Below are 10,747 nucleotides of genomic sequence, written 5' to 3'. Positions count from 1 at the left end.
CAGAGTCTGTATAGTACCCCCCCCCCCCGCTTGCGTATCTGACGCAATGCGGTCCACTTCGACCTCCTTGCTTCTCCGCATTATGTCATCTCCCTGTTCTCTGTGTGTAAGCCTCAAAGAACATCGGAGAATTCGAGTGTCCTCTGTAGTCGGTGAAGAGGAACACTGGAACAGGACAGGGTAGCGTGGGATATCTACGAGAATGCTTAAATTATTCTGTGTTTCATTTACTTTTGCAAGGACTGCACTTATTCTTACTCTCCCAGATTGACTACTAACCACGGCCCAGGTCAGAGCAATGCGCTCGATTTGCTTGATCTGTGTCATGCGTGAGACTGTGTGTATTTCTTGTAAACTCATACAATTGAAGAGGCTGCCAGACAGGCTTCTCATATTCACTAGTTCTCATACTTATTTGCATCTAAAGGGTACAGCCAGGTTCTGTGGATGAGGATGCATGTGCCACACCTTGCCACAGATAAACAACTGAATGTGCGTATGAATTCTCTTTTATCAGGGGATGCCTTTCTCCTGTAAATGGACATATAAGTATTGTGGCTTCTGCTCTACCAGCTTTTCTACTAAAGCAGATGGTGTGGAGACTGTGTAACCACACTGGCAAAGTCATATAAGACTAGAGCTGTAGAAAACACACTAGGCAAGACTGAGTGGAAAAACTGGTAAGGATACAGGCTTGGTTTCACTGGGCAAGCAGGTAGCAGAACAGGCAGTTTCGCCCAAGAAGAGACATCTGTTACATTTTTATCCCACCAAGGAGCTCAGGATGGTACCCATGTTTTCCCTATTCATTTTATCCTCCCAACAGCCTTGTGAGATGAGTAAGGCAGACAGAGACTGCCCCAATGAACCTGACGGCTGAGTATGGGTTCAGACTTAAGCCTTCCCAGGCCAACTCTGAGTAGTGTATCACACTGCTTGGATCTTAATACAGCAGTATCCACTTGGGCATCAACACAAACCTTGTGAGGCCTTTTTTGGGTCATGGAAAGTGCCGTCAAGTCACAGCTGGCTTATTGCAACCCCGGAGGAACAGAGGTAGTTTGCCATTACCTGCCTCTGTGTACCACCCCTAGATTCCTTCCGTGGTTTTCCATCCAAATGCTAACCAGGTGTCACCCCCTTCTTACCTTCCAAGATCTGGCTAGCCTGGGCCGCCCAGGTTAGGACATAGCTTTTTCTAGGTATTTGCACTGGAAAGTATCCTAATGCTTTAGCTTTTTCTAGGTATTTGCACTGGAAAGTATCCTAATGCTTTTCCATTTTCCTGGCATTGCATTTGGATGGGTGCAGAAAGTTCTTCCACATGAAAACTTGCTTAACCTTGAAGCCATGAGCAGAATTGCCATTTGCCAGCAAGAGAAGGGCCCTTTCTTCCTTTGAACATTTGATGCTAGCTTACACTGACAAAGATCCTTGGTTTGCCAAGCTAAGTGTTAGTCACACTGTCCGGCAGCAGTTCTCCTGAGTCTCCAGAAGAGAAGTATCCTTTCTCAGCATCCCCAGTCTTGTAACATGGAAATGCCAGGGGCCAAACTGGAAAGTTCTGGCATCTAAAGTACATGCTCTAATATTTCTGCAGCACCATCCTTCTCAAATCTCAAAAGCAGAATTTGCCACAAACTGAATAATCTGGCAAGAAATGTTAATGGGTTGGAGGGAATGGGGGAAAAGAGCAAGCTTTGTTCTAAAAAAATTCCTAAAATAATTTTATTTCATAAAATTTTGTTGATAGGAAGACAGATATACAATGCAATGATTTCCTCTACAGAGATATTTTATACATCATGAAAGCCGTTTGGATCTAGAGTGCACCAGCACCCAAATGTTTTCTACACATGAGAGCTCTTTCTCTCTCTGCACCTTGTTCTTAAGGATTACAATAGGGGGGGGCAAGGCAAGCTCCACTCCTCCACCCCATGGGAAATAGTCTCACAGTGATTTGCTGCTCAGAACCAGGAATAGGGTGGGGGGGGACAACAAAAAGAGGTTCAAAGCTGAAGTGGAGGTGGGAAGAGTCACAGGCATGACGACAGTGCTTGGGATTCCCATGCCTTGGTCTCCTCGCTCGTCAATAAGGTGACTTGAGTCCAACTAGGAGGCTGGGGCATGTGAACCTTTAAATACGAGATGAGAGAATTGCATCTGGTGACAGCCTCTCTCATCTGTGAGCATGGTGGGAAAAAGCCACATCGTGAAATCCTATCTGATGTGGCTACTGAAAGATTCAAGGAGGCCTGTTCCCTCTCTCGCATTGGATGGCCTCGCTCCCCATGTGTCTGGCAATTGGAGAAATCAATGGCAGTATAAGCACACCAAGGCCTCTTAAGGCCAGCCTACTCAAGGTCACATGGGACATCTTCAGCTGTGGAAGACCGGCTAGCAATCAATACGGACTTGCGTCTCCTCCGATGACCCTTGATAATGCAACTGAAGTGAGAACAGGGAAGTAGAAGTACAGCCAGGAACCATTGATCGAAACAGAACCGCTAACATTTAAAACAACCCCCACCCCAAGCCCCGTATTCATCATCTCTGCCTCCCACTTTGCCTTCCGTCCCAGCAGTGCCTCAGGGCATCATTCTCAACCATTCCATAAAAGCTTGGGGGGGGGAGGGGTTAAAAAGGGATGCCCCGTTTGCTTCTCACTATTTAAAAAAGTCAGATTTTAAGCCCTTTTTCTGGGGGCAAAAAATTTAGAACCTTCAAATAAAATTTTGCTACAGGACTAAGAAAAGGCAAGTTTTGCTCTGGTTCTGAAAAACCATTTTTTTAAAAAAGAAAAAGAGGAAGCTATGACTTAAAAAATAATATTTACAGTATATTCCATGCCACTGCTTCACCAAGGCAACTCATTTCAGGCTCCTGTTAAACAGGTGGAAGTATTTTTGTGTGTGTGAGGTTTCTTACTTCACTGCAAGTTTGGAGGGTGCTGTTTTTGCTGTCGGGGAAAAAAATTAAAACATTTTTACAAGACTCAGCATGTGCTGTTTAAAAAACTATACAATTCTGCCATAGGACAACAGGAAAAAAATTGGTCAGTAGTGATTCTGAATATTTAGTACACCAAAAGAACATAAAATAGTAATGTGTCAGCTTTCTGCCAGGATGGTATCGATTTTTTTGAGCTTCATTTGTAAAACACAGCAAACACACAGACACAAACATACACACATACACATACACTCCCAGTTTGCTTGCTTCAGATCTCTTGGTAAGAGCTCCAATCTTCTTTCTTCTTTGACAAAGCAATTATTAATCAGTTCGGCAGAACATATTTACAGTAGACAACGTGGCCAGAGAGCACAGACAGGAACTGTGGGGCGCATTACCCATTCATATGATGGAGCCATGCACAACAAATCCAAGCCAGGGGCTGATCTCTGGCTGCAAGCAGTATTGCTAATTGTGTGAGGTATTGTGTTTTGTTGTTAATGTTTTTTTCCCATTGTGATCTGATGGCACTTGAGACAAATTCCTTCCAGACGTTATGCTACTTTTGACAAAGGTTCTAACCCTACACGCACACCCTTTCCGTTCCCTGCAGAAAGTCACTTCCTGGATATGTTGCAAAGGCAAATCTGGGGCAAACCTCAAAGTTCCTCCTCACTGGGATAACATAGCAAACACTGCAATCCTCTTTCCTTCTGATGGTATTGCTTTGTTTATATATATAAAAAAGAAACACGTTCATGGCCGATGATACCTGCAGCAAAGGTGAAGAAAACCACAAGTTAGTATTTGGAAGACCGTAACAGAAACGTATACCATTAGGGCCCAAAGTAGACAAGCAGCCAACATGGCTGATTACATTGTAGGAAAGCTGTATGAAGAGTTTTGAGATAGGAACTCAAGAAGCTGCCTTATACCAAGTTAGACAACTGGCCTATTAACATCAATATTGTCTACTCAGACTGGCAGCAGCTCTCCAGGGTCTTGGGCGGAGAGTCTTTAACATCACCTACCATCACCCCACTTGGCCTCAGTTAACTTTACAATGCATGCAACACCTTAAATTTAATCTCCAGAGTTTTCTGTCCTTTCTGCCTGAAAAGGATTTGTGAGTCTTGGCTGGTTTTAGAAAGACAGAGACATGTGTTTGCAGAGAAATGCATTTAGTGCCTCTTGGTGCAACCTGACAAAAAGCATTCTTTTGAACCTGCCCATCCCTTAATATACAATGCTGGCTAAAACATGACTCAGTATTATGGCCTGAGGGCATTCTTCCTTCAAGCCCTTTTAATACTTTTTTTTAAATATCCAGTGTGATGAAGAGCTCTAGAGAACTCAAAAGCTTGCACACTGTTATGTGTCTCATAGGTGGTCCTAATAAAATTTATTATGTGAATTGTGTTCTTGGTTTTAGATGTGACCAGCTATGTGTATAAAGTGCTGCCAACTGACTTATGGTGACCCATAAAGTTTAGAAGGCAAGAGATGTTCAGAGGTGGCTTGCCTTTGCCTGCCTCTGCACAGTGATCCTGGATTTCCTTGGTTGTCTCCCATCCAAGTACTAACCAGGGCCGACCCTGCTTAGCTTACCTTCCGAAGCCTGATAAGATCAGTCTAACCTGGGACATTCAAAGCAAAGTTTGAGTACAGTGGCACCTTTAAGTCCAACAAAGTTAATTCTGGGTATAAGCTTTTGTGTGCATGCACATCAGTCAGGACTATTGCAAATAGATCTGGTAGTTTTACACATGAGTATCGCTATAGTTTTCCATGTAAGATTATTATATTCCAGTAGGTTATTATTTTATATTCCTGCCATTTGTATATTATATTCTTCACCCAAAGAGTGATTAACACATGGAATTCACTGCCACAGGAGGTGGTGGTGGCTGCAAGCATGGATGGCTTCAAGAGGGAATTAGATAAGCATATGGAGCAGAGGTCCAGCGGTATAGATAGGAACTCTGGGGCAAGTGATGCTCTGTCTTCTTGGTGCTTGGGGGGGGTGGGTGTCAACAACAGGAGGGCTCCTAGTGTCCTGGCCCCACTCCTGGACCTCCTGATGGCACCTGGTACTTTTGGCCACTGTGTGACACAGAGTGTTGTACTGGATGGGCCATTGGCCCGATCCAACATTGGCTTCTCTTATGTTCTTATATTCTAAAGGGTACAGGACTTGCCTTAGGGATTGGTTTTGTTTCATTTTCTGGAGGACAACGTTCTCTTTTAATGCAGCACTCTTCAAGGTGGGTTATTTCAGAAAGTGAGCCTTGCATGCCTGGGCGACAGAGACATGTGGCTCTTGCCACAGTCTAGAAATCCACAGAAGTGAGCTGATTCTCCACCCCAGCACAACCATACCACACTGAAAAGCTAACTGTATTTATTTATTTATTTCAAATTTTTACCCCGCCCTCCCAGCCAAAGCTGTCTCAGGGTGGCTCACATAAAAGCAGTTGATTACAAGGAGAACTCTGGAGAACACTATAAGGCACTGTGGCAATGCAGCCAAGGGGTTAACAGGGCTCTCCTCTTACGCACCGAGTGAATTGCTTGCTCTCTTCGTGGACTTCCATTTCAGAGCTTTTGAATTCGTTCAGCTCTTTCCGGATGGCAGGGGGGGGGGGGGGGGGAGGGGAGGTATCATATCAAATTCAGTTATCACCAAGGTTGTTCCAATCCCACTCCCACAACTTCTTTCATAGGTTGCTATCAAAGCCCTTTTGTAAGCAGGTGCTCCAGCCAGACTTTTCTGCCTGAGTGCCACCTTATGCAAGACAAGGACAGCCCTCCCCTTGGCCATTGTGCTGCATTTCCTCTTCAGGCACTCTCTGATCAGCAGCCAGAATCAGAACATGAAAGGAAAGACTCTGGTCTGGAGCCCAGAAGGGCCCCTGTGCAGGGGGTGAGGGAAGCTGCTGGCCACCTTCCTTACTTACAGTGCACATTATTTTTATTTACTTTCTCACATGTGTATATCTATATTTGCTCATTACAATTGTACACACACACACTACAAGTGGGAACCCACAAGGATTTGCAGGAGGCATCTCATTTCCTCCTCCCCCACTATTTCTTCTTTCCCTTTGCTAAAAGCCCCCATAGCCTCTCCCCTCCTTTATATAATATAAACAGGCTGTCCCCCATGTAGATGATAAAAGCCACTGAATAAAGTCCTCTGGTAAGGCTCTCCATTCAGTGGACTCCGCAGGTATGCAAAACAAATGACACCGTAAATTATTTAAAAGGAAAATGAAAAACCCTAAAAAGCCAGCCTGGTGTAGACTGAGCATGCTCCAGGAGGGGCTGAACATCAATTTAATAGGGTGGTAGGGTAGGAGAATCCGCCTGTTCAACCCCCTGATTGCTTAGAGAATTCTGAAGGAGTAAGACAGGATCTCTAAATTGCTCCCCCTGCCATTCCTCACAAGCTGTCAGTCACTGGCAAAGTTCAAAGCCTTCCTCCAGCCTAAGGAGAAATCCTCCTACTTTAGTGGATCTTCCTTAGTCCTCAGGGGTGTGGCCACAGGTCAATGGCAGAGCATCTGCTTGGCATGTAGAAAGTTTCTGGTTTAATTCCTGGCATCTCCAGTTAAAAAGATCAGGTAGTAGGTGATTTGAAAGACCTCTGTCTGAGGCTCTGGAGAGCTGCTGCCAGTCAGAGTAACTGTGACTGACCTTGATGGACTCAACAGAAGGCAGCTTCATGTGTTCCGCTAACAAATGAGCCACTTAAGCTGGTGGAAGGCTTAACACTATGCTGAGTGGAGTGGCAGGATACAGGCCGCTCTGTCTAACGGGTGGCCCCCAAATGCAGCAAAACCAGGCCTCACCTACAAGCTTAAAAGGTTAAATTTTTGACTGGGACTTCTAAATTGCCCTTCTTTGTGGGGCCCCAACTGGTGCATATGCCCATCTATTATCCTCCATTCATGATTCCTGCACGCATTGTGGCATTTACTTACACCTTTTTGGTTTTGCACAGGAGGTGTCCATGACACAGGAGTGAGGGGATAAGATGGTATTGCAGGAGCCATGAGAAATGGAGGAAAGGGAGGGGGGCTGGGAGGAGGTTGCTTACATCTCTTTGCACTCCCATCCAAATACTAGCCAAGGCCGAAAAGAACTGGGACGTGAGACAAAATTTACTATGTTTAGAACAATAATAAGTACTTGATGTTATCCTAAGTTTATCTATATGGGACATGAGGGAAATGCATTGCGGGAAGCCTTTCGGGGGAGGGAGGGAAAAGGGAATATTCAACCAATTGATAAAAGGATGTAAAATGTGATAAGAATGGAAAATAAAAAGTCTTTTGACCAAAAAAACAAATACTAGCCAAGGCCAGCCCCATCCAGGTCAGGGCATCGGACCTCCATACCAGGCAACACCCCAAGTTTAAAGGGTGCACTCTCCAAAGAGTGTTTTCCTCACCTTGTCAGCAGGTGTTAATTTCGTCCAGGGCTTGTCGGCTCGCCTGTCGTAGTCCTGAGCATCTGTTACTTCAACGTACTCGTGGAACCTCAGGATCTTCCTTGCCTGCAGCTCAGCCACCGTGGGCCTTTGGCTAAGCTATTTTTAAAAAAGGCACAGAGACTATTTTTGTGTCCCTTCAGTAAACCCCTCCCCATTTTTTAATGTGATCATAACAAATATGAGAGATCTTGTGTTGCTCTGTTTGATTATTCTGCTTTCCCAGTTGGGGGTGGATTACTAGACAGCTAGGAGGGAAAGACACATGTTCCCATATAGATTTCACCATCCCCTTTACACTGAGAAAGAAACCTGCAAAATGAATTTGGTTTTTCTTAAGTTCCTTGTTCAAGCATAGCATTCTCCAGCCTCCCACTGCTCAGAACTACAACCACATGCCAAAGTCAATGCCACCAGATGCCTGGATTGGACCCCAGGACAAATCTTATGAATTCCCACCCCCACACGTTAGCATGCTTCAACGAGCCAACTCCCACAGAGTCACTCTGGCAAATATTAATAAAAGCATGCAGAGATCCAATACCTTTCTGGTGAGCCTCCGTTTGATTTCCCGCTTTTCCGCCTGCCGGTCAGCCTCATTTTTTGCTGTTGGAAAGAACATTTTGATGAAGTTTGGAATAAGCCCTTTGTCTCAGCAGCACAAATTGAACGTGAATGAATAACACAGCCAAACAGTAAAGGGGAGGGGATGTTCTAGCTATGTGTTTACGAACAAAACCAGATTAGAGAAGCTGGGGGCACATGTCTGCTATCTGTTTCTGCGTGCAGAGAGTAAAGAAGAGGAAAGGAAGGAAGGAAAGATGTATGCAAAGAAGGAAAAGGTGATGGAAAGAAAGAAAGTGCTAGAAGGAAGGATAGTGTTATGTTAAGTGGAGCTCTGTGTGGATATACTTTATCAGAGAGTCTGCATAACAGACATGAGAGGCCATGCAACAGACAGTGCTATCCGTAAAACAAAGAAGTGGTCCTCCGTGGCTCAGGAGCAGTGTTCCCTCTAAGCTGAGTCAGTGTGAGAACACAGTTTTTTAGCCTCTGGCTCACACATTTTTGCCTTAGCTCAGGAAGGATGGCTCCAGAGCAAACTATGCAGTAGCCAAATCATTCGCTCACAACTTTAATGCCAATAGCTCACAAAGTAGAATTTTTGCTCACAGGGCTCCACAGCTTAGAGGGAGCATTGCTCAGGAGCCACATGTAGTTCTTTGACATGCTACCTGTGGCTCCCCTGAGCACCATCCCCCTGTGTGGCACCTGCTCTATGCTTCAGCTAAGTGGGTAAGTTCCTTGCCCAGTGGGGCTTTTGGTTGGCAAGTGGTTTCCACCACGAAACAGTCACTGGCACAAGGACACGTAAGCTATAAGCCTCACAGAAGTAAAATGTGGCTCTTTAGGTTGATGGTAATTGTGAATGCGGCTATCCATGAGCAGTGGAGGGAGACCCACTGAGATAAAGTATGTCCCACATGGGGATCAAAATTCATTACTGATCATTTTGGTCAAGACGTGGCCCCATGGTCAGTCTCATTTCAGACTAGGGCTGCCAAGCCGCAGTGGGGGATCCGTGCGTCGTCACAGGACCCCTGCCGCAGGGGGACAGCGATACGCGCTGCGCCGGTGTAGCCAGGATGTGACGCTACGCGTCACATCCTGGCAACGCTGGTGCAGCGCGTATCGCTGTCCCCGCCGTGGCTTGGCAGCCCTATTTCAGACCATTCTTCTCAGGTTGAAATCATTTATTAAGGATGAGGGATAAACCAAGTCAGGGGAGATGGACAAGTTCTGGCTCCTTTCATTCATAGCCTGCTAAATTCTTATTAGGGTTACCGCAGTACTTTTTTGGGATGGCCTGGAAACTTCAACTGGTACAGAATGTGGCAGCAACCCCAAATAACTGACTGCCCACCAGATTCTATTTCTCCAGTACAGAAAAGATCTTGCATTAGCTGCCAGCTTGTTTCTGGGTCCAGCTGAAGATGCTTTATTGTTGACCTTTAAGTCCCTAAATGGCTTGGGCCCCAACCACTAAAGGGAACATCTCCTTCATGCATCTCTCCCTTTCCCTTGACCTTCTGGGGAAGGCCCCACTACGTTTGCTGCATGCCTCCTGTTAGGTTAACATGCAATGGCGCAGGGGGCTTTCCTCTGTAGCAGCACCACGGATGATGCGCAAACACCTTCCTTAGACCAAGGCCCTCCCCCTGATGTTGCCTCCTGGCACTGGTATTCAGAGGAAAGTAAAGAAATTATTTGGAATAACAGGGCTTCTGCATTAGTTTGTGTAGTGGGACACGCCATTTCTTTATGATCTGGGCACTTTTTGAAGGACAGTAAAGGAAGTATTTAGAACAGAGTTCTTGCATTTGTATACACAGCAGGGTGGCTGGCCCAGCCCGAGACGTTTGGACTCTAGATGCAAAAGGATGGTGCTCTACCTCCCCTTCATGCTCCCCTCTGCATCTTCCTTGAAGTCTGGAGCTTTTGGCTTTCTTCTCCTTCTCTCTCAAATGCAGGGAACTCTTTAAACCCAGCGCCTGAACAAGGCTAGGAAACACTCTTCCTCCCAGACGCAGAAAGCAACAGATGTCTTCAGTTCTTCCAATGATGCCCAGACCTGATATCCTAGCTTGTTGCACTCAGGCAGTCCAGATAAAAAATGAGCCATAGTTGCCAAAGAGTCTGAGTAAGATGTGGGACTTGCAGGTTGGAAGCTCATGAAGCTCACCTTGGAGCTCACCTTGGGCTGGCCTACTCTAACTTACAGGAGGAAAAAAGCAGCAGATTCCAGTGACACCATGAAGGCTAGCAAATTTTATTCCCATTTAAGCATGAGTTGGAATCAATTTTGTTGCTTCATAAGGTGCTGCTAGACCCGTATTTTATTTTTTTTGCCTCAGCCTAATAGGGCTACCCATCTGGAACTGCCTCACGGCGTTATTTGTGAGAACAAAACACCCAAGGAGAGGATTGTGTACAGCATCCTAAAAGCTCCTTAAAGGAAAGGCAGGATAAAAATGCTCAATGTGTCTGTTTACCCTTCATTTATACCCCACCTTTCTCCCCACTGGGGACCCAAAACAGCTCACATTGTTCCTCCATTTTATCCTATCAGCCTCCTGTTGAGGTAGGTTAGGCTGAGTGTGTGTGGCTGGCCTTAGGTCACCCAGTGAGCTTCCATGGCAGAATGGGGGTTCGAACCTGGGTCTCCCAGATCCTAGTCTGAAACCACTACATCACACTGCCTCTCATCCCAGGCCTATCTGGTTTTTCACCCACCTCCTTTCC

At 45.7% G+C, this 10,747-nt stretch overlaps 1 protein-coding gene across 1 annotated transcript in view; it reads right to left on the bottom strand.

The window, feature by feature from the left end:
• Positions 1-1,751: 1,751 nt before the first annotated feature.
• The window catches only part of PHACTR4 (phosphatase and actin regulator 4), a 60,585-nt gene continuing 51,589 nt past the window's right edge, over positions 1,752-10,747 (bottom strand). The window contains 4 exon segments of the mRNA XM_015409202.1: positions 1,752-3,724; positions 5,512-5,587; positions 7,405-7,543; positions 7,989-8,050. Of these exon segments, the coding sequence (XP_015264688.1) occupies positions 3,709-3,724; positions 5,512-5,587; positions 7,405-7,543; positions 7,989-8,050 (293 nt within the window). The 3' untranslated portion in view covers positions 1,752-3,708.

This window comes from Gekko japonicus, unplaced genomic scaffold (assembly GCF_001447785.1).
Source record: "Gekko japonicus isolate JY-2015 unplaced genomic scaffold, Gekko_japonicus_V1.1 scaffold167, whole genome shotgun sequence".
Lineage (NCBI taxonomy): Eukaryota > Metazoa > Chordata > Lepidosauria > Squamata > Gekkonidae > Gekko > Gekko japonicus.
Note: the sequence above shows the minus strand (reverse complement) of the source record. Positions and strands in the feature narration are given on the sequence as shown.